At 31.1% G+C, this 27,855-nt stretch overlaps 1 protein-coding gene across 12 annotated transcripts in view; it reads right to left on the bottom strand.

Annotated features, from left to right (window-relative positions):
- The window catches only part of LOC111003573 (protein unc-13 homolog A), a 52,614-nt gene that overhangs the window by 5,718 nt on the left and 19,041 nt on the right, over window positions 1–27,855 (bottom strand). For all 12 annotated transcript variants that reach the window (XM_045628422.1, XM_045628429.1, XM_045628423.1 and 9 more), the window contains 16 exons: window positions 27,580–27,721; window positions 26,981–27,107; window positions 25,521–25,661; window positions 8,057–8,235; window positions 7,249–7,399; window positions 6,105–6,263; window positions 5,487–5,612; window positions 4,245–4,412; window positions 3,729–3,842; window positions 3,226–3,393; window positions 2,400–2,621; window positions 1,974–2,140; window positions 1,663–1,804; window positions 1,138–1,269; window positions 549–692; window positions 9–228 (listed from right to left, as the gene is read on the bottom strand). In XM_045628422.1, the coding sequence (XP_045484378.1) occupies window positions 9–228; window positions 549–692; window positions 1,138–1,269; window positions 1,663–1,804; window positions 1,974–2,140; window positions 2,400–2,621; window positions 3,226–3,393; window positions 3,729–3,842; window positions 4,245–4,412; window positions 5,487–5,612; window positions 6,105–6,263; window positions 7,249–7,399; window positions 8,057–8,235; window positions 25,521–25,661; window positions 26,981–27,107; window positions 27,580–27,721 (2,502 nt within the window). The remainder of the gene's footprint in view (window positions 1–8; window positions 229–548; window positions 693–1,137; window positions 1,270–1,662; window positions 1,805–1,973; window positions 2,141–2,399; window positions 2,622–3,225; window positions 3,394–3,728; window positions 3,843–4,244; window positions 4,413–5,486; window positions 5,613–6,104; window positions 6,264–7,248; window positions 7,400–8,056; window positions 8,236–25,520; window positions 25,662–26,980; window positions 27,108–27,579; window positions 27,722–27,855) is intronic.

Below are 27,855 nucleotides of genomic sequence, written 5' to 3'. Positions count from 1 at the left end.
AAATATACCTTGATTTTGCTGACTCGTGACGAACGTTCTGATAAGTGTATCTGTAGTTTGCGTGTACAGACTTAAAGCATATCTCAACGATTGTAATTCTGGACTTTTCTCCAGGAACGTTTTCTTTAGACCATTGCCTCCAGCGTGGAAGTATTGCTTTATTGTATCCAACGCCGCATCCAGAACCGCACATTGCTTTGGTGTTAAGCTCTTCTCAGCTGACAAGTGCTATACAAGGGTTATTTTATTATTCATTTGAAAATACAACTCATGCGGTATGTATTGCATATTAAATAACCCCGTGATTCTTAAAAGAGAACGTGGAATAAATACTATAATGAAAAAATACTGGTTTATATATGTATGTTCTTGTGTTATAAATGCATAGGTATGTTCTTTATTGGCTAAGCTTGGAGTTAAACTTGTTCAAACTGACACATTCTCTTTATATAGCCCATGTATTGAGGAAGGTTTAGACTATACACGATCACGTGAAAATATATATGTATGTAACTTGGTAATATGTGTTTATGATCAGCTATTGTTACCTCTTTTGATATATCCATGACGCCGGACAAGGCATGTTTAACATCCTGTTTGCCAACTGTACTCTTGAACAACTGCGTCATATCTTCGATCTTTGCGTTGGCTGCCAAGTTCTTTGCGTTGTTCGTCAAATTCTTCAGCATCATCTGTTGGATTGATATAATGTTGTTTGGGAACTGATTTATTTGTGATTAATCATTTAGTGAACGCGTGCACGATGTATTTGTTGATTCATTCTAGATATCAATGTATATTTTACTTTGATGATGATTTATCTGTACGTTTAGTATTACTTTTTACTGTACACATAAACTAAACTATACTTATTCATTTTAGAGAGATATATAAAATTACTTTAAGTAGAAAGCGACTGGTAGTAACTAACTTGTAGCAATTCACTTGTTATTACACATTTAGATAATGATATTGCAATAATAATTTCTCTACTAAATGTATAAAATAATGGTTATTTAGGTTAACTCGTGTAGGCAGCTTTAGTAAAATATCTACATTATATTAAATACTTTGGGGTAAAATTAGGAGTCAATGTATCAATAGATGTAGATGTTTATAATAAGTCAACATTTATACCGTTTTATCCGTCATGGGTGGAAGAACTACCGTCTTCTCTAGGATCTTCATGACGATCTTCCATAGCTCCTTTAGCAACCGTTTCAGTACAGTCTTCTCACAAGATTCCGCATACATCGTCAGTGAACCATCCTAAAATATATGTTTTTAATATATATAGAAATATACTATAATATTATACTATGACAACAAAATAGAAAAAAAAATATTATTTTACCAGAAATGTTTAATAAATAACATGTAAATCAAGATACAGTTTCCCAGCAAAATACGATTTAGTAATATCTTAAATGTTAAATAATTTACGTAAATAAACAAATGTATATTTTACTTCAGCGATATGTATACATATATATTAGGAAAGCTATTCATACCAATCTATATAATATGTACTTTAATAAAAACACTATGGTGTATATTTTAATTAAAACTTATATTGAAATCTGCATTTTTAGATTTTATCCGTGTCACTTTAGGGGAATTAAACAGTGTGATAAATTTACTAGATTAAATCACATAGATTACCAATATATCCATAAGAGGTCTAAGCACTTCATCAGCCTCGTGATGAGCTGGCGGCTGCGGTTGACCAGGTGCTGCACCTCCACCGACCTTCTGAAGTAATTCACCCAATTCCTTCACACTCGCCGTTATTCGCATCTCAAGGCTGTGAATATTAAAAGGTAATATAAAATTTACATCATAGACAGCGTAACTATTCACGTTTTTAAACACGCATAAAATTCTTCGTAAAGTTTTACGGTAAAAATTTATTACAGATTTGTTTCACAGAAAATATGTTTATATCTTAACATTTTATTCAAATAATTATACACCTTATAGCAAACATAGAAGCTAGTTCATCCAGTGTACTATTCAAGCTTTGCTGCAAATCGTTGAGGATGTCTGCTGCATCTCGTTCCAGCTTGTTCCCACCCATCGCTTCGAACATTTTCTCCAGTTGAACACGAAGTTGTTGTATGTTATTCATTAGGATACACGCCTGGAAATTTTCGGAAAATGTTTGTTCAATGGGATATTGTTGAACCAAGGATTTTAAAGGAATTCTGTAGGTTTGCAGAGTTGCACGAAAATAATTAATCTCTTTACTTAACCTTTCCGTCTCAAATAAATTACATCAATTATAATAAATATTTCTCCATTACGATAATGTTGAATTTTCGTCATAACTAGATCGAATTAAAGTTACCGATTCTATTAATTGATAAATTTTGTTACTTTTTAAAAAGACAGTGACATACCACTCTCTCTTCTTTCAAATGTTCTGGGAATTCTTTCTTCACGATATCAGCATACGCGACGAGCACTTTTACGATGGTCTTCGCAAATCTCTTCATATACCTCTTCCATATTTCAGGGTCTGGACACTCAAGCTTGGAAACCACGTCAAAGCATTGCGTAAGTTGAGTAAAGACGTCAACAACTGAATTACTGAAGAGTGCGTGCTCGCTTGATTTTTGGAACTGAAACCGAAATTAACTCCTTATTATATTTAATTATACTAAGATTTTTTTAACTCAATAAATTGAAAGTGACGAATCAAATATATAGTCAGTTATGGCGGCCGAAAATGCATCAAGGAAAATTTAATAGATTGATTAATAATGAGACAGATGTGGTGCGTTACTATTTTCATTATGTTAATAACTTTGATAAAAGGGATTCTGTGTAATTGTCGAATATACTAGTTGATTTTTGTAACGTTAAATAATAAAAAATAATAATAAATTACATAAATGCTGTATCTAATATATATTTATAACTTATCATGGGCATAGAACCTAGATCTAATGCAATATCTTATCAACACACGGGGCTTATAAATATCCCTTATTTTTATTTATCTCTATTTTAGGAGCGTTCCGGCTCGATGTATTCCAAAATATATCTACATTTGTCAATCAGAGCTTAGGACGCCAACGCACAAAATGGCACACATGTAACCTACTATACGTGTAATTTTATCACAATTAAAACAATTTTTATTTAATCAACGTCATAACTAAGGTTGATGTAAGTTGAATTCTGCCATCTCCATACTTTATATAATGCTAAACTTATACTAACCCCATCTCTCTTATCCCTATTGAATGCTCCAGTCAAATACTCAAGAGAGACATCATCATTCTCGTTCAACCATTGCATGACAAACGGCTCGAACCAAGCGGGGTATTCTGGCACAGCTCCACAATAAGGTGGGACATCTTTAACATACTCTGTGTACAGCCATTTCACCTGTTAAACAAATTTATATTTTTTAGCAACACGAATTTGATAAAAACTTTGCCGTTATAATCATAGAAATATTTTGATTTCACTTACTACTAACGATAGTACACGTTTTTATATATTAATAAAAGACCATTTCATTGAACACTTTTGAACAAATTACAAATAGAAGATTCGTACTTTTTCTATAATATATTCAAACATCTTCTTAACATGACAGAGAGTAAGAAAACAATTTAATTGAAATTGTTGTAATATAATCGCTTATCAATGTCGTTAATGCACAACTCCAAATCAAATGCTGCAGAATTTCTACTAGTACTATAAAATACAGTAATTACTTTAAAATGTAAGTTCATGTAGGCAGAAGACTTGCACAGCCGATGCTGTTCATGTTCTTCTAGAGCATACTTCATATCCACAGCGAATAAAGACCACATTGTAGCTGCTGATAGCTGGAATTTAAAACATGAAAACAATACGCATTAAAATACACACTGACAAAAATGATACAGAGTTTATCAAGATTTTTTTTTATATAATTGGGGGGCAAACGAGCCTGCGGGATGCCGCATCGGAGCCAGACACCCAATTTTAGTGGGTGCCTTAACGGCCTTTAAGGGAGGAGTACGAATTTTGAATAGTTGGAGTACGTATCTCTCGGGCAAGACCTCCGCCGGTAGTTGATTCCACAGTTGCTAGTTAGCAAAAGAAAATGCCTTGTGAAACGGACTGTGCAAGATTTGATAAACTAACCACGATACTTATAAGATGTAATTCAAATATTTCCTACATTTGAAAGAGTTTTTAATCCGACTTAATCTAAAATTTTCCTTGTATCATTTCTAAATATTTACCTGACCAATGTTAAGCTCTTGCGGAAATTGATTTAAGACAGGCGCGTAACTATTCCTATCCTCTTCTATCACAGATATTATAAGTCCAATGAGCTTGTGCCAGAAGTCCACAGAGTCCAACTGTGGTCCATGATCGGAGGGATCCCTTTTCGCTTCGTTTGGGTCAACCTGAAATTGTGATATGGAATCATGATTCTCTTTCATGTATTTATTTTCGAGGAATAAATTTGCCTGAATTCTAATCCTGCTAAGTAAAATCTTGCGATGCCACATAGATCTGTAATCTTATATTTTTTTATAATTAAACCTTTCCGTGACTACCGATGCAATGAAGCTGTAGCATATGCCAACTTGAAGTAATTAATTATAATAATAAAATATAAAGCAATGTTTACCATGCTTACTGTTTTTATTAGTAGTAGGCATGATTAAATAGGTGCACGCACCAAACTTTATCGTTAGTATAACACGCAAATACCAAATACTTTAGTACGTATAAGGTCTGTTACGGTTGAAGTATTTAATATAATCTACAGTACTACTCTATATTTAATGAAATTTAATTTTTTGAGTAACTACAAAATTTAAAAAAAAAATTATTTAGATACCACAAATAATTAATAAATATATATCAAATGTTTCTAATTTTCCATTTCCTGCCAGTTCTCAAATTAAGGGCGTAAAACGAAAGAGAAAAACTGTCAATAAACTCTCCGCCACTCTTTTTAATGGCCGAGTTTAGTGTTATACAAAATGTTTGCTGCAACCATTACACTAGTTTCGAAATGACATCTTTAAGTAATAATTCGTTAATTATTAATAAAAAATAAAATATAAACAGTTGTCCTCTATCAGAAGTAGGCATTGTGAAATAGGAGCACGCACTTATATTCTCGATACGCTAAATAGTATTATATTTGCGTCAACGGCCTATTCACCCTATTTTTAAACACGGTATAGAAATATATACATCAACATTTTAAATTGAAAAAGACAAAGTGGGTGCATATTGCGTGAAAAAAATAGAACACAAGAACACAGTGTCTTCACTTTGATAGAGACTTCACTTTGATAGTGTTATTGGACACTTTCTGATTAAAAACTCTTATAATTAAACTAGGTAAGACTTAAATTATTTATTAGTCTTCAGTTAGGCTAGATTGTAACGTTTCATGATGTCTTAGTAATGTCACATGTACATATATATACAAAAAATAGCATTTGAATCTAAATAATACTTACTTGAAATTCTCTATTGAATAATTCGTAGCAATTTTCAAAAAGAAATTGATAGGTTGACCTCAAACACGCCTTTACACAGTCCTTCACGACTGTACTTGCTCTCGGTGGACTACTAAGTTCTTGTACCTGATAACAAATAGTTCTAGTTAAACTGATGAATACACCCAATTATTTACATCATATAATTTTGTTATTTTAATTTAACACCCTAAGCTAATAAAGCTTAAATTTATAATATTGAATTGAATATATATATAGTATATACATTTCACAAACTTTCCGCCACTGTTTTTAATCGCATTTTTTTTACATAATGTTTGTAGAAGCTATATACTCTACACGGCCTCTTCAGGCAAATTAAAAAGGGATTTGTCATACATTATTCCAGACAAGAAGCTAAGACTAATACAAACAGAACGTGAGAATAAACAGAACTACTCTACTATTACTCTCGATAGAAGATAACGTTTCCAATTATACAAAGTACGTATACTTTGTATAATTAGTTGTTTTATTAGTTTTAATATTACTATGTACGTATAGGTTAAGAAAATTGTAAATACTGTTTGTTTACATGAACAGATAATATTTGGTTATATAAATCAAATAAACACTTACCTTCATCCTAAAGAATGTAATGCTGGTCAAAAGATCCACAGTTGATTTGAGATCCATAAGTTTTTCCGCACTTGAAGCAGGAAAATTATTTCTGTACATAGAAAGGTCGATCCGGAGCGAATTGTGGAGTTGGTCTAGGAGTTTCACGAACTTTTCTTTCTATAAGAGAAGTGGATCAACTTAAAGAACACTTTTGTTAAGATTAGTTTGCAATTTCATTGAGTATTATGAACATTTCAATTACTTCCAGTTCTTTGGTTACACACTCTTTGTTGAGTAATATCCCATTAGTGACTCTTCAGATAACAAAAGAAACAAAAAAGTTTTGCTTCATGAAAAAAGGTGTGTTGAGTTTCCCTTAGTTCTTACACTCCATCAAGAATAATAAAATATCAATGAAACAACGGTTGTTTCTTAAATCAGTTGGATAGTTCATATCTGATGAGCGATACGAAAAATAATCAATGAGTAATTTCTTGCTTTGTGTAATTTTATAAGAATACATTCAATCGCGAATGTAATTCTCTACAATATTTTGTCTCCTAAATATACAATACAAGTTTTATGACTAAGATAAACCAAATTGCTAATTGTACAATAAAACGGATTGCTTTTAATTGAGTAAGGGGTCATTAGGGTTATCTTTAGATACGTGCCTGCGTTATGCGACCCCGATAATATACAGCCTTCGAGTAAAGGACTCAGGACCGAATTTATATAACTCTTTACCCGCGTTAATTTTGTTTTAGCGTGCAGTTTTATAAATAAAGTCTTCATTCATTATTATAATCACTAGTTCCCAAAATCACATTCTAGCATAGATTTTTTTTTAATAATAATACTAAAGATATGTTTTCTTGGCTTTAAAAAGAACGAAGTTTTTAATTGGACCCGACAATCTATATCCGAAAATTTGAATTTGCATTAATTTCTGCAATTTTTACAATTCTCAAGTAGCTCAATGAACAGTTAATTTATTTTTTAATATATTTTTAATATATATATAGCACTGTATGTATTAAAACTATATACAGTACAATATAAGTTGTTGCATTATTTCTGTAAATTTTTTTTTACATTAATTAGTAGGTCAATCATTTTTATCACTATTTTTACTAAGTCCTTCCTTTATGCTAAGTCTTACCCCAAAGTTTGAAGCAGCGAATCTATCAGACGCTGAAACAGCAGATGAAGCAGTTGTATGAGCATAGTATGCGTTGATGTTAGCTAACAGTGTTGACATAACTGCCGGTACTCCCGCGCATAAGTACTTCGTTGATAGACAGTGGAAATGCCTGCAAATTGAGTTAACTGTTAATATGTCACATATCAGATTAATTGATTTATAAACTTAAATTAGTTTATTCGATTTGCTTATAAATGCTGTGTGAGAGTCTGTTCAATTATTATGATTTGTTTTAAATTACATTATTACAGTTTATTCATATAAGTAAGACAAGTACAGTTGTTGACTTATGAACTTAAAAAATATATATTAAATACTTTTAATTTTGCATCCTACTGCCAGTTCTCAAATCAGGAGCATAAAACTGTCAATAAATTCGTCAATTTTTAATCGCCAAGTTTTTTTTTGTTTTACATAATGTTTATAAGGAGCTGCAACCATTACACCACAGGATATCTTAAGTCATAAGTAATTATGGAATTAATAAAAACTAAAGATTTGTCCTCTATCAGAACGAGATATGGTTAATAGGAGCATGCACTTACATTCTCTTAGGAACAACACGCAATTCAAAATACAGAAATATCCTTCAGGATAGTTGTGTAGTATGTATTAACTTGTAATATATTTACTATATAAAAATATTTATTTATTGATTCGAATAAAATAAAAATAGCTAAGAAATGTTGCCAATTTTCTTAATTTTGTTTTTATTAATCTTACTTTTCATTGTTATCGTAATATCAGTAGTATTTAGGTAACTTACGTCATCGCTTGATAGATGGATTCAATGCCATATCTCATAGCAAATTCGTCGACGATTTCCTCTGGATTTTCATTGAAGTAGATTTTCCATGCGTCATCTCCGCGAGCAGCTGGAAGTGTCACAGCTCCCCCATTTTCTTCGCACAGGTAGTGGAATAAGTTTTCATGGAGACATGTGTACTGGAAGATAAATTAAACAATTGTGGAGGTTTTTGTACTTTAACACTCTCATGGCGAATAAAGAATTTATTAAATGAAACAAAAAAATATTTTCCCATTTCAAAGGTCTTGAAGATATAGTGTTCTTTTCACGGAACATATTATATACAGTACATTAAGAACATACAAGAGGAAAGAGGTATATGAACTTAACTCAATTAATATTGACAGTTTAGAGAACATGAAAATATTATCGATCGATTTATTAACAAAGACAATTATGAAACATTTAATAATCCATTATTTACACAACACGCTTATATTCCCAATCCTAATTTGCTTTGGAAATATAAATAACTCAAATACAAAAGTTAAACAATCTGCGTATATTGAACTTGTCATAACTCCAGGCAACGATTTCAATTTGGAGTCATAACAATGCTGAATTCATTTGGGAAATCTGTGTGGTTCGGACATAAATTGATTTCACAGTACAAAAGGTATGTGATTTCTGGATTACACACGTTTTTCAAAAGCGTAATATTATTCATGAGTGGCGATGGTATAAAGTTACCTTATACTTTAGATTTTAGGATTTTATAGTAACCTCCCAAGTACTCGTATTTGTAAGATGTATCGATGGAAAGACACATATATTCGTTCATAGTTTCCACAATTTATCACGATGATCTATAGGAATAAATTTGTTTCTCTTGCATATGTTTCCAAAACCAGGTACTTAAGTTTCAGGGATTTCCGAAAGTATAGTAGCTATATAGATTACTGCAAGTACTTTGGTATTTAATCTATGGAAAGTAGACGTGAACAATACGACCTGATGTTTTTACATGGTTTAATTGACTGCCCTGACTTATTGTCGCTTTTACTACACACCTTTTCTACATCGGTATAATACAAACTATTTACTTTACCCATGTCAGGTATTGTATACCTTGTGATAACACAAATAAGATATATTTAAGGTAACTAAAATATGCTTAAAATATATTTGGTATTCTTTATTAAATATAATGGCTTTGTACTACCTGTTATATTATATTATAGTGATTATTGATCTTTTTTTAGTTTACTTATATATTATAATTATTACATTTGTTAACTGCGTTTTATGTTTCAACGTGTAATCAGTTTTAGGATTCTGTGTATGATTTAATTGTTTAGATATTAAGTAGTACAAGAAAATAAATAAATAAACCTGTAAACATTTATTTTCGAAAAAATAGAAATGATGAAAGTCATATTTTTAAATTGTATTAATAGTATATTCGTTTATTCCTTTCGATTAATTACAGTCCCAAAAACCACGCCTTCGTTTTATATTCCATCTAATAAAACCATATTGTAGACACAGCTTTTTTCCACAAGTATATTACAGCGCAAATATTCATGTATTTAACGTATTGAGTTTAAACTGGGTGAGCCAAAGTTAAGTGTTAGTAGTTATAAGTTCATGGGTCGTCTTTGTTAGAATATACAAGATATCGTTTAACCATGAAGCCCATGTAAGACGATAACTAATCTTACCCGTTTACTATATCCAATTTACATGCGGCTACATGGATAAAACATAAGACATAATTATAGAATATAATCTTGTAATATAAATTACTATTTGGCCGAGTCATGTATGCATGTATGTACATAATACGATGCGAGAATATTATATTCGTTTAGGTTGACATATGTTCTAACTCTAGCTTCAGTTTCAATCAGTGTTGGCAAAAAATTGAAAGCCATCTTTTCCATTGCCATTTGCCAAAATTCGTGGTCACACGGCGTGCATTTGTTCCGTGTTTGCATACCAACGAAGTTTTGCCGATAGTACTCTTTATATTGAATCACTCAGTGAATAAGCAAGTATATATATCTGACAATTTTTATTTTCATTTCATCCATTTGATGAGGATTCTATGGTAATTTCGAAGGCGCAGTTTATTTATCACCGTATTATTTATCCATATGCCGAGGACTACTGGTAACCATACATGTGTTTATACCAGTTATGAATATAAATGTATTTTTTTTAATCTATGTCAACTGTATATAAATATCAATCTAATTATAATTACTTTAAAACCAAAAAACCCTAGAAGCCTTTAACCAACTCGGCTATAAAATTTTTCTAAATTTGTCCAAACGTTAAAAACTTATCCCGTAATTAATAAACGATTAAACTCATCAATCGTCAATCAGAAATTTATCGCCTCGATTCATCGTATCAGTAATAATGGCGATCATTTTTCAATATTGTATCTTTTTCGCAAACAAAAGCTATGTGCAAATACGCTGAGCAAGGTTCTTTTGTTCGGGTTAATAATGAAAGTAATAGTAATTGCTTTGTTGGAATTTTCCTCATATACAAATATATATATTGAAAATGACACCTGGATGAATGAAGCGAAGGAGAGTTTTTATTTAACAGTATTATTGAAGAGAATACGTAGCCGCATACAAGTACCTCGGTCATACCGATGGAAAGAATAGCAAAATCATGGTCTTCCATGATTGAAATGAATTTAAATGTTATGTATTATTAATTTTATTAAAAAAAAGTTTTCAGATCCAAGTGGTCGGCATACAGCGCGTGGGGTGCCAAATAATCCGAGAGCTGTGGATGGCAATGGTTTAAAAACATTAACAGGATGATCGCACGGATCTAAATGGGCGGCACCGCTACTATGGCCCCGCTCCACTCGGATCCGTGAATGTGTTAATGCTAGAATAATAAAAGAGGCGTAGGCATTATTAATGATAAAATCATCGGGTGTGGCGGTCACATCGAGTGTGGAAAGCAAACAAGAAATGTTTATTTAAAGACTTGCGAAAATATCGGATCCTACATTGTAAAAATATGAATTCACTACTTCGTTTGTACACTGCGATCTTTTCAAAAATAATATTTCAATATAATTGATGATTATAGATATAAAGTGATGATTGATATTAAATAAATTGCGGACTTAATCAAAATAAACTTGATATTAAATAGTAAAAAAAACATCCATTTCATCAAAATAAAATGACGACTTTAGAAATAATAAGGCAGCTCTAAAGGTTTCGCAAATGATCGTGTTTGTTCTATTGAGTTAGAAAATGGTAGTAAAAATCTCTGTAAAAGGGATTCATTAGGAGAAATCTGATTTGACTAAAAGTAATTGCTATAAATTCAAATTTAAAAACAAAAATTATTTGCCTAAATAAAAAGTGTTTAAAAGAAATACAATTGATATATTATGGTAGCCGTGGCTTAATTGACCTCAAAGATTTTATTATTTCATATTTCAGAATATTTTGGTATACAACATTTATTTTTAGTTTTTCTTTTTTATCTAGTGTTGAAATTTTAACGTCCCATTTTATAGGTTTTGCTTAACATCTCGTTGCATGTTGACTGTTTTAAAAAATTTGTACAGAAACCTGAGTGATAAAAGTCATGGCAGTAACAATTTAGCTACACCATTTGAAGGCATCAGATCTCCATAATTTCTTATAAATTTCCTTCTAGTTTATACTTTATAGCCAAAATTAACATTTTACGTTATATAAACGCGTAATTTTGTTTTTGAACTAGCGGACCCACAGAGATTGTACTAAATGATATTTCAAGCGATTAAACAAAGTATTAAAGTACCGACTGCAACGCCACCAGCCCGGCCGGTTTTTGAATCTAAACCATCCAGGCCTCCACCCAAACGCACAAACAATAACATTCAGATCGATCCAGCCGTTTAAGAGGAGTTCAGTGACATACACACGGACAGTAGAAATATATATAATATATATATAAACTGAAAACCAAAAAAAAACTATCTTTTAACTTAGATCAAATTGCATAGGGTCCATAAGGAACAAACAACGTGCGTGAAATTTTCGGTTATATGATTTTTTAATGAAAGAAATCGATAAGCCCTTGCTTCTATTATTTTAATTATACGGTATTAACTCTGTCTACAATGTCTTAATCAATAAATAGCAAATAACTGTAAATAACCTGACAAAATAAATTAATGGTTTCTAAAATATTTAAACTAGCCAGGGGCGATACGTATTAAATAAATATACCAAGAGTATGAAGTTGATACATCCTAAAAAACATCATTTATCATGTAAGAGAAATAATTCTTTAACAATTTTCGGCATGACAACGCGTAATTATTCCATTGTTTTTGTATTTGAGAATTATTACACAAAAATATTTTCAGCTTATCCTTTTGAGGGATGAAAATGTTGTAATTTCACGATACCTTTCCGTAAAGAAAACATTCAATGTTTTTAATTTATAAAATATTAAAACATTTTCTTAATCATATTGAAACTTGAATCCTGCTCCATCATCACGGGAATGTCGAGGCTATTCAACTCCTTGACACCATGGGCCTAGTTGTTTTACTAGACGACTGAAAAGGACAAAACTGAACTAGTGAATTAATGATACTGCACGTTAGTATAAAGTGCTACATAGTGAGTGAAAAAAAAATTGAACACAAGAACAGAGTGTCTCCCCTTTAATAGAGATGGTAAGTAGTGTAATTGGATAGATTTTTTATGTTAAAATTCTTATTAGTAAACTAGGTTAGAGTTAAAATACTTATTAGTGTTATATTAGGCTAGATTTTAATGTTCCATGACGTCTTAGTAATTGTAGCTTGAATAGTGTGGACGTGCCTCGGCCGAGCTATAGAGCACAAATATGCTCAAAGACACCTAACTCGTTTACCGCGTATACTTTGGAGGATCGGGCTAGCTGCGTATACCAATTCTTAAAAAAACCGGAAACGCACTTGCGACCCTGGCCTACATTCAAAGTCAAAGTTAAATCATTTATTACAAATAAAACCATATGGTACTTTTGAACGTAAAATAAAATATAAAGATGATTCTAGTTGCCCCTTCCAAAGGTAGTTTCGTGTGGAGAAGAATGGGCAAGAAACTCCACACTTGGTTTGCGAGTATTCAAGGACGGGCGAAATCACTTGACTATGACCTTCCTGCCCATTTGTCTCCTATTATATAAAAGTACCTGGATAGCCGAGCTTTGAAAAACAAACAGGACTACCTGTTTTATGTTACAACAATATAATAACTGATATAAAACTAAACATTACCTGTAACTGTGGTAACTTTTACGACATATTTTTGACACTTTATTTGAGGGCTTTTCCCAAAGTTAAAAAAACAATCCCAATAACTTCGAAAACCTAAACCCTAAATTAATTTAAGTAGACCCTTTACAAATTTACAAAAGATACTATTTTTTATATAACACAAGAAAAACCATTTATAAATCAAGAACGTCAAAAGAAAGGCAATCTAACGCCGTAGTTATCTATCTCTTTTTCCTTTTTTCCTTATCCTCAAACTAAGCTATCAACTAAATTAGTTTATTACACTGTTAAAACTAATGTCCAACCTCCTCTATAATAAACACGTTATCATATAAATATGTACATTGGTGCTATACATTTTAACATACACGGTAACATAGAAACAAATATAAATAGGAATTTTATACCTTATTTTTATTTTGTTTCGATATAGGTATATTATTAGAGAACGGAAATATATAGAGAATACATTCGTAGTTGAAGAATTTATGTACTGCAGTGAACTAAAATAATATAGACTATACAAAACATTTTAATATTACCCGAAAAACTATATTGAATGGCAATCGCAATACAGACTTTTCCGAAACTACTCGATATGAAATTCCTGTTAAATGTTCGAGTATTTAATAATATATATATATTTGTGCCTTTATGGTCCAACCTTATATTCCATCAACATTTTTATTTAGAAACCTGACACACGTCTTCGATGTTTACCTTCGGGCAAGTGAATATTGGTTGTATAGAAACATTTATTAGGAGATTTCAACACCAGACCCCAGGGTTGAAAATCATATACTTAACCATTAGGTCATCAGATACCTTGTCAATCATTACGATATAAATAATTAAAATTAATTAAAGTAAAACACATCAGTGGCGCTACAAACTTTTTAGGCCTCAGCCTCAGATTTTTGTTTCTTTTTCATAATAATATGTCGATCTGACACACCCTCATTACTTTTTTTGTCTAAATCAAGTTTACTTTCACTGATAGAAAGTACATTGATGCACAACTGGGATCGAAACTATGACCTTCGGGTTGAGAGTAAAACGCTGAACCCACTATGACTAGACCAACACTGCTCTTGACATATTAATAATTACAACCGGTAAAACCGAGTAACAAATAGTTTTAAAAATTTGGCCTCAAACGCCAACTTCTAATACAAAAGCTAATTCTTAAATAGTTTTATCTCTATTTATTCAGAGCAGCTTAAACGTTAGCCTATTTTCCATTATGCCTCTTGTGAAATGAAAATTTCTCATCATAAAGAGCTCAGACACCTTTAGACTGAGAGAGATGCCTCCCATTTATTTTCCTTAAAAGATTATCTGGGGGCTTTATTTTATTGGGTCTGTACGATACAGACGCTGCGTGTAACAGTCTGTTTTTAAATTCTTCCGTTTTGAAATTTAATTTTTATTTTACGATTTAATTTTTATTCTATTTATTTATTTCGTAACCCTGCAGCTAACATATATTATAAATAATAACAAACAGATACACTGAAATTATAGAGATGAATACATCATACATTTAGCTAAGTGGTACCTAATTTGGCTGTGTTGTGTAATGGTGTAAAAGTGTGGGTAAGAACGTAAAGGTGTGTGGGGTATGCTCATGATGCAAGTGATTTTGCGCTACGAATAATCATAACCATATTCTGCGATGGCTTAAAAAGTGGGTCTGCTTATTATCAGCCATTTGAATAATATAAATTCTGAATGCATTGTTAGTAACAAAATAATAATAACAATGTATAATTCTCGTACGTACGAGCCGTCTTCAATGTATTGCGTTTTAGGTAAACAATTTTTCTGGTATTGTTTAATACTAAAAGTAGAATTAGTAACCAAGACAATTATAGATCTCAATCTTAATGCCCTGAGGCAAGCTGAGAATAGAGTAGTGTCGAGGCAATAATTAGACGTATCGGTTAGGGGTTTTAAAGATAGGTACGGTCTTTGGTTGGGTTAGGGTAGGTAGGTTGTGGTTAAGTCGGCCTTTAGTAAGTCTAAGAAGTAGAATATAAAGATACTTTATGTGATTGTCTCTATATAAATGGAAATAGAAAATAAAACAGAATCAAGTTACTTTTATAATCCAAAATTTTTACGATTACGAATCTAGAAAAAATTGTGACACCCTTTATTTTAAATATTTAATTCAAAACTAACTCATTTCAATCTATTCGGAATAGCGTTTCGTGAATCACATTATTTTGCCGTTTCATTCATAAATAATGGAGTTGGTAACACGACAAGTGTAAAGGCTTTTATAATAAGTGACACAGTAACCCAGTTTGGTTCAATCTCATTGGGTATAATTATTTGGGAGGAAATAGGAGCGTGTCATGGCAAGTTGTTTATGGTTCAGATGTGTGCATTCGCTTCATTAAGTTTCTTATTATTAGTAACAATATAACAAAATATTGTCATACACATTATATTTATACACTAGTATGTTTCTGCTATTATTTTTTTCATTGAAAATCTGCTGTCATACTACCATAGATTCGCGTTAAAAAATATTTACTATTTCGTGTTTTTTTTTTGTTTCTACTAGATACATTATGTTAAACTAGAAAGGAAAATCACATATTAAACAAAACCAGAGGCCCAAGAATATTTTAAATCTAGATCTTAGATTTCTATATCGATTTCATGTTTCACATGCCGAGAATAAGCCATGCCGGTGTTCCCACGATTTATCTCTTCACCATTAAATGCGTAAATAGAAAGTCCATAGGTACACGGGCATTGAACCTACGACCCCAGTGATGAGATCTGCACGTAGAAACCACTAAGCCTATGCAAGCAAAATACTGTATGTGAAGCCGCTGTTATTGGTATTAATGTTCCGCAAACAGGTAACTATTTCAATTCATACGATAATTAAAAAAATAGTTGGTAGCTCATGCCTAATCTCACGATCTGCACGTCTACTAAGAGTACAGTTTTGAGGATGATTAATCGGGCCCTTCGCAGAAATGGGAATAATACACAAATTAAGAAAAAATACAATCGGAAAAATATATGTTAGTTTCATTTATTTAGACAACGAAATAAATTTGTGAAAGGTTTTGAAATAATAAAAATACATGGAATTTTAAATTAAAGCTTTAGTTTAATTGCAGTAATTGTCAAAACAGAGCAGAGAGGGAATTCGTAAAGGGAATATCTAACGTCTAATGAATATTAACGATGTAAATTGCCAGTGATTGGGGTCCGTTGCTTCCGTTTCCGGAATGAAAATCAACGTTTCAATTTACCTACTATGGATACTTGAAATTTATAGTTTGTAAGGTTAACTCCAAATATAAATTTAAGTGTCATATATGGTTATATACATAGTAGGATAAGGCATAACGACGATGTATCAGGCAAAGAAGCCTGATATTGAACTTGTTTATAACGAAAAATAATAAGTGGGAAACGCATAGAAATCTGAAACTATTTATTTAGAAATGTATCTTTTTAATGTAATAATAAATTTTTAATACCGGAAAAAAATATTTTTAATACACTATAGAAGACAGAAAACAGTATATAACAAAAACTATGAATCCCTTGGAGAGACGCACGGTATAATAATCCCATACGCAATGAAGAACATAAAAGAGGATTTAGAATATTATCTATTGGTATATAAGCGAATACATTAATAATACCAAAGATGGGAGACCAGGTGAAAGAAATAACCGGAAGTGCATGAAGCTAAATATCGCGGGGCCTTAACTGAAAACGGCGGACCTCTGTTTAATTAATTAAACCCAATAATTTAATTCTGAATCTGAACGTTTTTTCTAAGTTAACAAAAGACACTTATAACAAACCACACCTAACAATAGAAAAAATATTGTATACATGGCCACCACAAATGTTGAAAATTAATACGTTTGCCAAACGCAACCACCATATAATTGGTTTGTTAATAAATTGACGTTATTTGTTAGATAATCGAATTGCGTATGTAATGCCTACATTCGCCTTGATATAAATTCATTTATTATTACAGATCAATTATAGTTGGTGATCTGGTAATCTGCTTAAACGATTCAGTCAGTTCATCTCCTATATGATTTTTACTCACATATAATGCTCCATTGTCGGACATTACCATGATATATTACAGTAATATAATATAATTGGGGAGGATCGTGATCTTTGAGAGGATGCCACATTAAAAGCGAAGAAAACTTAAATACCAAATTTTGCTTCTTTGGGGATGGCTATGAGTTTTTTTCGGTCAGTCAACATAAATCTTTTAGCAGATCTTTATCTTTCAGCAGTATTTTTACAAATAATTCAAACATATATAAAAATATACGCACCGGCGTATTTTACCTATTTATTACATGTTAGATAGTCAGTCAGTTATAGTTACTTTAGTGGCTACTAATTAATTGTTGTGACAGAAGAATTAAAAAACCAATACTACATACTTAAATAACTTTAGCTTACCAAGTTAGAGTGTGAATATTTTAGTTAGAAAAAATGTGTAAATAAAATATAACCCTTTGTTAACTAATTCGACGCAGTTTAACGATTTTCCCAAACTACAAAAATAATTTATGGAAAATATTCATAATTAATTAACAGAATTCAGCCCAATCAAAGACACGCAACGATTTATTCCATGACCAATCGCAAACGAAACCATTGTTTTGTTTTTTACCCGTAAACTTTATTAAATAAACTATACAGTTATTTAACAAAATATTTTTTTCATCTACAGCGTCGTTAAGTTAACATTTGTCTCAGTGATAGCGCTGAATGGCGAGATTTTTGCCGACTCATGAGGGCTTGAATTTTTTGCTTCAAAGCTGACATGATGTAACTGTCACTTAGCTTTTCCGTTACAATGAAAAGGCCAATTTCTGCTTAAAACAGGGTATATTGGGTGCTGTATACGGTTCTGCAATACAAGCGATTTTTAATCGTAACATTTTGCTACGTTTACCTACTCTGAAACGTGGATTTGAATTATTTTGCATAAAGGAAGGTTTTGGGGGGTATCTCTTAAAATATATTTATATAATTTAATATATTCAACTATAGCTAACAATTATTACGTTCTTAAGTATTTAATTAATTGTTTTACGCTATATTAGACGCGTTTTGTATTTTTGTGGATATTGTATGTCGATATAAATTTATAGTACATTACTCGGACAAAGGAATAGATGGTGCAATAAATTATATATTGCAATATACGTAAAATAAAAGTTTTACAAATATATCAATAACTGTAAAAAGAAAATAAAATCTGTTTACCCATAAAATTCAAAAATGGAATCCACTTAGCTACTTGTTAAATGTAACCGCAGTTACCACAGTATGCGTTAAAAGCAAAGTCGCTAAGTGCACTTCACTATGTCAGTTACTGCTATAAAATACATTTACCTTCATTAAAAGATACTGGCCTCTGGCGGTGTTCTAATTACTAATTATCCATAGCTTCGTAAAAATTCTGAAGTAAAGGAACTTTTGAGACTCAAAACCATTAGCAATTTTGGTCTTTTATCTCTAACTTTAATAATATAATAACAATAATACATTATTTATTTGCAAGAAAGTGGTACATTTAAATCGATCAATTATAAAAATCCGCACAATCAGCAATATAAAAATAGGTCTGCCAATGTCATATTAATTTTCATTATCTATATATATAAAAGAAAGTCGTGTTAGTTACACCACTTATAACTCAAGAACGGCAGAACAGATTTGGCTGAAAATTGGTATGGAGGTAGCTTAGAGCCAGGAGACGGACATAGGATACTTTTTATCCCGTTCGACAGTGTTCCCGTGTGACTTGACATGAAACGTCAGTCACTATAAAACGTGGTATAACAAAAAGGAATCAGACTTGGAATAAGAAAACGCAAATGATAGCTGATATTTGTAAGAAATCAATATTCTAACTATTTCTATTAAATAAATAATTAACAATTATAATGTAATGATAGTGCCATTGCCCATTGAACATATAAACAGTGAACTATAAAACTCGGTATGGTTGAAAATTTGAGTTTTCAAAGACGATCGAATCTTTCCCGACAAAGCCGTAATGCAAGAAGAATTCGAAATACTGCAAATGAAAGGACTGAAGAAGAACAAGAAATTACACGTGAACAGCGCCGCGTAGTATGGCTCGACTTCGTGCTTCTCAATCACGAGAGCAAATATGCAACCTATGTACTAAAATACAGAAATAATAATGAATGATTAATGTAGGTATTTAATTTTTTTGTATTTTTTTCCAATAAAAAAAACCTGCTTATTTATTGCCATTAAGGCGGAACAAAGTTCGCTGGGTCAGCTTGTGTCATATAATAAGAACAATGAGCGAAGACTTGTACTCATAGAAAGATAAATCAATTAGTGGCTAGCCGGAGAATCTAGGGCCTCAGAGTTAGGTAGCATAATAAAAATGTACAATTTTAAATTTAAATTTTCACACGCCGATAAATGCGTCAAGCGTTTAGCAAAAAAGCCTAAGATACGAATTATATTTCAATACATATTCAATTTGAATTTTTTAATTCTAATTTAAAAAAAAAAAAATATTTGAGAAAAAAATTTTAGCTAGTGAATCAAAGTGTTACAATTCAAAAATAGAATAATGCTCCTGAGAAATATCCACTTCCCTTTAGAAAGGCTGAAAGTGAGGAAATAAATTAGTGTCCATTAAACCCCGACCGGTATTGGAATGTGACGTCATGTAATTACAGTAATAGTCGTCTAAATGAACAATTGTCTGTCTATGCCGCAATTAATGAAATAATCCGCATTCTTCGTTGAAATTTGGGTTTTGTCAGTATTTTACGTCAAGTCATTGAAAGGATTTTAAATGTAATGGACTACTGGATTTTTAAGCGCGCTAGATTTCTGTGGACAATTATAAGCACGCTTTAGTTTTAATTCGTTCATTATGTTATTAATTCAAAAAAATATTATGGAACATCAGATAGGTATCACTTATTCTACGTCATTAAATTTGAATCTGTAGGCATCCCTACTCATTGGCAAAGAAGATAAAGGGCGTAGGCCGAGAGAAAAAGCCGGCGTAAAAAACTCTCGGTACTCGTAATTATAAAAGTATGTCCACCGTAGCGTCGACATTTGTAAAAGAATATTATACTTAAGAATAAAACTTTAATACTAAAGTTTGACAATTAGAAGATTGTACATCAGAATTATTATGTAACAACATTTTCATGAAACAGATATCTGAGTATTAAAAACAAAGATTACCGCGTTTACGCATTTACGTTTTTTATAGAACAGGGGCAATCGGGCCGGAGGCTCATCTGATATTAAGTGATACTACCGGCCATGGACACTCTCAATACCAGAGGGATCGCGAGTGCTTTGCCACCCTATAACTTTCGATATGATTATTATGTGATTGCAAATCTATTATCGAAGGTACATGATTATTTTAAGTTTACGCTCTTTTATATACGTCCCATATAGCTCTTAATAAAATAAACTATATATTTATATAGTAATCAGTACTGAAATATTGGTTTCATTAAAATTTCTTTAAGCATGACGTTTACATATAGTTAGAAAATTTACTACTATTAATATCTTCGTTAACTTTATCTTTCCATATATTCCCAGCACTTAGATTTCCTAAGAGTATCGAGTAACATTTCCAAAGGCCGGCTAGTCTTAACCTTAATTATCGGAAAAGAGGTCGCAACGTCACACGCAAGCCGCTTTTAATTGCATTACTCATAAATTACAATCCCAGTGAGGGCAAGCTTTATAATAATAATTAGGTTAAGCTTTTGTCTATGGCTTTGTTTGAAGCTTCCTTCTTTTATAAGACAAGACAAGTTTAGGGCCGTGTGGGCCTAGTGGTTTAAGCGAGCAACTTCTGGAACTGCGTTTGAATCACTATATATATACAACATTCTTTGTTTGTTTTTCTGACGCGTATATAAATAGCTTTCTTAGTATTCCGAAATGGAAAGGCCATTGAAAGACAAAGTTCAATATTAATGAAATTCGCGACTGTAATTATTTTTAATGTTTTTATCAATATAACAGTGATCGATGCTATAAAGAAATATCGAAGGTTACATAAAAAAAATTGAATTGTAAAATATTATATACAATACATAGCGATATGCACTTAAAATGAGTAACAAAAGTCAATATTACCTACTCAATTTGGTCGTTAAATAAATTAAATAAATTTTGTAGAAAGCCTTATACGATGGAAGGTACTATTGATGTTATATACCTACATGGATACAATAAATACAAAAGCACAACATACTATGTGGAACCCGCGAAAGAAAAACCGATAAATTGCATCTTGCACTACAAAATAAAACATGTCACTATTTCAAGTCCCAGATGTGTCGATAACCCCGGAACAATGGTATTTTATTGGGAAATATGTCACGCGGTACCCACATTCGAGGAATTCTTATAAGGCAAGTGACAAATTCGATCAAACGAATAAAATTTTATACGTAAAGATATATTTCTTTCATTTGTATTTGACGACGTGAGGAATTCGTTTTGCCAATAAAAATAATAGGTGCTGTTCACGACTTTGCATGCAAATCACATGATAGGAACTCGTTACGGAGATAAAATACTAGTAGTTGGTTAACATTGACATATGCTATTTTAAGCTATGCTGCTTTGATATTAACCTATCATTAATATAACATTGTTATATAAGAATTTATTCAAAACAAATAACATAATACATAAAAATATACCTAATAACGAACCGTAAAATTTAATAATTACAAAATATTATTAAAAGGAGTCCGAAGATACTGGCAGCGTTCCCCCTTTGAATAGCTAGACTAATTCTTTGTGCGATGTAGCTGCCGGCTCTTCGTTCTCCTGTGATGTCGACTAAACTATATTACCTATCATTATCTTCGATTCGTATTTATTTTTGTGCTTTAAAAATGAAATATTTCAAATTTAGTATAATTGCAAGCAATTCTTGCTCCAGTAATTTCTTTAGCTTTCCTCCTTGATTGCTTTGCTTAATATAAATTATATTTATTTTCAAATATAGTCTTTTGTTTTTATAACTGTACTAAGTCATGTTATTTTGTGAGTTGGTAGCTAATGGAAATCAATGGTGCTATAAGTACGCATGTTATAAAGCGCCAATATTCACGTTAATATGATATTATACGTATTATACGTACAATATTGGCAGCAAAAATATATGATAACAAACGAAAGCATATAGTATTATGTGTGTTATTTAATTAATTAAATGTATAAAATTATTTATTATGACTCATCAAACAATTTTCAAAGGGACTAAGTTATAACCATAACCACATCAAAAGTATCTTGACTAAAATCAATAACATTTTTCATATAACATTGTGTCTAATTATTTTAATTTGTTGGTAGAAAAGTCATATACAAAATACTAAGACAGAGTTAATATGATTACGAAAAATTATTAGGACAATAAAGACTGCCAAAGACATATGACTTCCTTAAATGTTAGCGTCTAGCGGACGAGGCAAAGAGAGCTGGTAAGACTTGGAGCGAGGTGAAATACGAGGCCCAAGACCGAACGCGATGGAGACTCGCTGTGGACGCCCTCTGCCCCACCTAGGGGTGATAGGACATGAGAGAGAGAAATGCTGTTATCTTAACAATGCCATGAACTCAAAAAACTCTATGGATTTCACCAATTCATAAATAAATTCCTGGGTAAGGTAATTGTAATAATTATGGTTTTGTGTTAATAACATAAAAAATGTAGTGAGACCTGAAATATATTGGTAAAATTACACGATGTTTACGAATGCGAAGCTAAGGGTAGCTAGAAAACTAATTATGTAATTATAATCCAGCCTTTTTACTGCTAATATTAAGTTTTTCAAACTCGTAAAAACTTTACAACTCATTTTTAGTACGCACCGAGAGACTAATTGGATTAAATTCTCTTTTTAAGTTTTTTCCAAGAAACAAGAACAGAAATTTCACTTTGAGTATCTTTGAAACTACCTTAATGTATGTTAATTTCGCACTTTATCGTGGATTGGAACAATCTCCTTGGAAAATTGATAATTATTAAACTAGAGTTTTATAGAAAATGATAATTCTAATAATGAACCTTATACAATTTATGTTTATGAAATCACAATGACTAAAATGAGATAAAACTATTCCGTAGAGCATGACCAGTACATGCAATGATTCCTAGTAAGTTACATACTGGTATTATTACTAATATCATAAGCTAGGGCTATAATTGGATAATTACTACGCATATCTTGACTATTATACCAAAGATAATAAGCAATCATTAATTTTGACAATGCCATACTTCACAGACTATCCATCAAACAATACGCTATAAGCTACTACATAATTCATATAATTCACATTCGCAACTTAGAGGTGGAACACATTAATAGCGCCATTGGAATAAGACACCAATAATTATTATCAAAATGTTTATATAATATTATGAGTAGGTAATGTAAAGATAACACTGTACATTATAGAGTAGATCATGTAATACATTCCAGTTGACCGCGTGCACCAGATTTAAACAAAGTTTGAACAGGGCTCATAACTTATAATAACATCGGACTTGTTTCCACGAGAACAACAAACTTGATGCTCTTAAATTGCATTGTTTTTGATGGATTTAAAACACTAGTGGTTTATAGTATCACAGAAGCGACAAGAAGGTATATATAGTTAACAGTTTTTATCGCATAAAACGATCTGATTATTACTAATTTTATAAAAGTTTGGTGGAACGTGGTTATCATTAAAACCACTAGTTAAAAAAAGTATCATTGTATTTAGGGATCCATGGAGGAAAGTTTGAAATTGGACACTAGTATTTAATATTACAAAATTAATACATAAAAATATCGAATTATGTTTTTAAATAGTGTGGTACTTATTCTATTAAGTTAATGTTTTATTAGTTAATGATAATAAGTTCAGGAATACCTAAAAATTAAATATTATCAGGAAGTATAAGACTACAAGCTCAATGTAAATTAAAACAATATGAATATTTTATATGTGAATGTATTTTTATAACATATCCACAGAATCACAAAAAATAAACCATCTTCAAAAATTCATGCGTTTCACACAGCAATGTTAAAACTAAGTTTGACAAGTAGTTAGCTACTTGTTATTTGCTAATTATGCGGAAAAGTGGTTGGCTTAAGGCCAGACGGCTGAATGCCAATATTTAAACCTGTTGATTACTCCATATGGTCGAAAATGTGCTTTTAAACACAATTTCTTTCAATATAAAAGATTTTTGCCAAAACGGAATATTGTAGGAAAATGTTAAAAGACTCCAACCAATAATAAGAGTGTTAATGATAATTTACTGGCTATTTCACGAAACATTTTAATATTATAGCTATGAATTATTAAGGGTTTATAATGTTTAGAAAGTATGTTAATTTATGTTTTTTTCATATTTCATATTTGTTACTAATTTATAATAAAAAATCCATACAATGGTTGCATGTTTTTGTTCTGCCACGAAGTGTTAATAAATTTAACAAGGTCTATATTGAATATCGACAAATATAAGTCCAAAATGATAGACTACAGGTAACATAAAAGTTGTGCCCGGTAGCCGTGCCACCAACGACTGGAAAAATCCAGTATACGCAACTGGAGAACTAGCATTTATATAAAAACAAAATATTTCCAATGAATAAAGCTTAACTCATTCCTTTTAGGGCACTGACAAGCTGCCAAATCGTCCGTAACATCGTTTAAAAGACAAAAGGCTAACGGTATTTTGTTTTGAACAAAAAATATGCTAACACGCTGCTGTCACCTTTTATATATTTGATATGGTTCACAGAATTATACAGCTTTTTGTTTATGTTTTATCAAAGTAAAAAAGAATTACAGAATATTTTTTATTATTTTATGAAATATTAAAAAGATACTTTAGACGTGTATTATATGCGTTTTACGACGTTTATTATTTAGTATATTACTTTAATGACAGTAGACACAGTAAAAATATTGCTATCAGAAGGAAATTTAAAAGCCAATTACAACAATATTGTACAAGAAAATTTCAGATAATATGAATATTTGTCGAATAATACTCGAACACAATATTGACGTGATTTTAACAGAACTATTTTTATTTACAAAATAACTTACCTGAACATGGTAAGGTGCTACTTTCTCCTCTCCTTTGATCTCAACATTGATGTGAAGTCTGATAGCTCCAGATACCGCGGACTTGTCTGTTCTCTTCTCTAAGTTGTACCAGACGTCCATTTCACCCGACAGAGTTCGAACCTAGAATGTAGAACATTCTGTATCATAAAAATTGGAGTAAGAGAAAAAAGAAGATTACATATTGTTTTTTCATATTGAAAAAAGCGAATGATCTGTAACTATTTAAAAAGAAATATTATTAAAAAAAAATAATAATTAGTATATTTTTAAAACAGCTGTTTTTTAATTCATAGTATTCTGGTATAAATTTTGCATCCAACCTATATATAGAATAAATTAGCTATTTTCTGTTTTCATTAAGTATCAGTTAAAAATGATGTTAATTCTTGTCTACAGAGTAATTATTATAGTAAATATCCAACTTCTTCAAGAAAAGTATCAAAGAAAATTAAATATATACGTCTTATTAAAAGAATAACTTTTTAATTTTCATTGCAATTTCTTTACTCAATGCATTGTATTTCCATTGATGAAATTAAATATCTTCAAGTTGCAGTCGCAAAGGAATTGTTCGAGTTTAAAAGTCGGAGTATATTGCATTCACAACGGGGACTAAGAGCAAGTGAATGTTAATAATTTATAGCTGCCTTTAGAAATGTTAAAGCGGAAATAATAATATATCCGGAATTCTAATTTACAAAAGATTAGTATTTGGTTTAATAGCTTCAGCGTCCAATTTTCATCACTGAGGTCGTAGGTTCGATCCCCATTTGTACACGAATTGACTTTTTGTATATGTCCGCATCTAAGACTCACTTATACGGTCTGTATCAAATCCAAAAGACGACGACATATTGTGTCAGATAGAATGTTGCTCATTTGTTTTTGGAATATAAGTGATGAAAGAAGCTGATACAATCTGTGCGCCACTGGATTATTATAATTTAAAATACAAAATGCATTTGATAATTATTTAAGATTTTCAAATGATGGATTTCAAATTTGCAAAAACTGGATATTCGGAGAAAATGAGAACTTTTATTTGCAACAACTTTAATTACACGCAGAAATGTAATATTTTACAGTTTTTAAACACCACTCAGTAACTTTTTTAAATAATAATTCTATACATATATACAATGACATTATAATAAATTAGAAACCATGTACTAGTATCAAAGCTGCTAACTAGTCTAGACTCTTGGACAATAAAACAATTATGTATTCTATTTACAACGTTGGTATCAGTTATTTAAATAAATCATCCAACATCAATCTTTAATAAATTATAATATAATAATAATCAATCTAATAAGCCAATTACTAGTAGCTAGCTTTTGGACTTGGAAGCACAATTTCAAAATTGAATGTTTTATGTTATCTAATACATTGCAATTTAAGTTTTATTAGCATTCAAAAACATTAGCATAGTAAATTACCTCGATAATTGTCTGTCCAAGGAAGTCATCTGATTCTCTCGTTAATTTCTGACGAAGTTTTGATTTCAAGTCATTGTCCTCATCCCAAACGCGGACTTTGATACGATCGGATGAATTGTGGCACTCACTGTTCAGTAAATAAGTAATTACCAAAAATAAATTTTGATATAGAATTAATAAATCATGTACAAATTCTTAAAAGGCCCGCAACGCACTCGCGAGCCCTCTAGCATCGAGAGTGTCCATGGGCGGCAATATCACTTAACATCAGGTGAGCCACCTGCCCGTTTGCCCCCTGTTCTATAAAAAAATTATATTTAATACATATTTTTTTTATATTTTCGTTTAAATTACACACAGTTAAATTTACGATTGAACTAGTCCAAACAGATTTAACACTAAACAAATTATGAATAGTGTGACAAACTACACGTAAACTCATTATTTGTTTAACGATTCATATGATTACCAATTAAATTTTAAAGCTATAATAATTACTGCTAGGTACATGTACAGATACAAAATAAATCTAAATTTGCTGTTACTCGTTTTAATTATGGAGAGAAATGATTTATATTTAGAAGAGTGACAATACTCACAAATAAAACTTCTCATTCCAGACAGGATTTAACTCCTGCGGCATTGTTCGGGTTCTTTTCTTGACCTTGCTGACCTGGACGGTAACGTAGGGGTCGGAGGTGCCGCTCTTGTCCTTAGCGATCAGTCCTTGGGCACAAATAACTGCCCATAAAAGGCACATTTAATAACTTTGAAGGTTCTCATAAATTTTATATAATATTACGTAAGCGTTGTTAGCTTTTCAAATAATCGACTTTATATACGATGGAGTTACTTGTTCTCTTGCCTAAGCTGAT

This window comes from Pieris rapae, chromosome 5, assembly GCF_905147795.1.
Source record: "Pieris rapae chromosome 5, ilPieRapa1.1, whole genome shotgun sequence".
NCBI classification, from domain to species: Eukaryota; Metazoa; Arthropoda; class Insecta; order Lepidoptera; family Pieridae; genus Pieris; species Pieris rapae.
The sequence above is the reverse complement of the archived record's forward strand: the minus strand, read 5'-3'. Positions and strand labels throughout refer to the sequence as shown.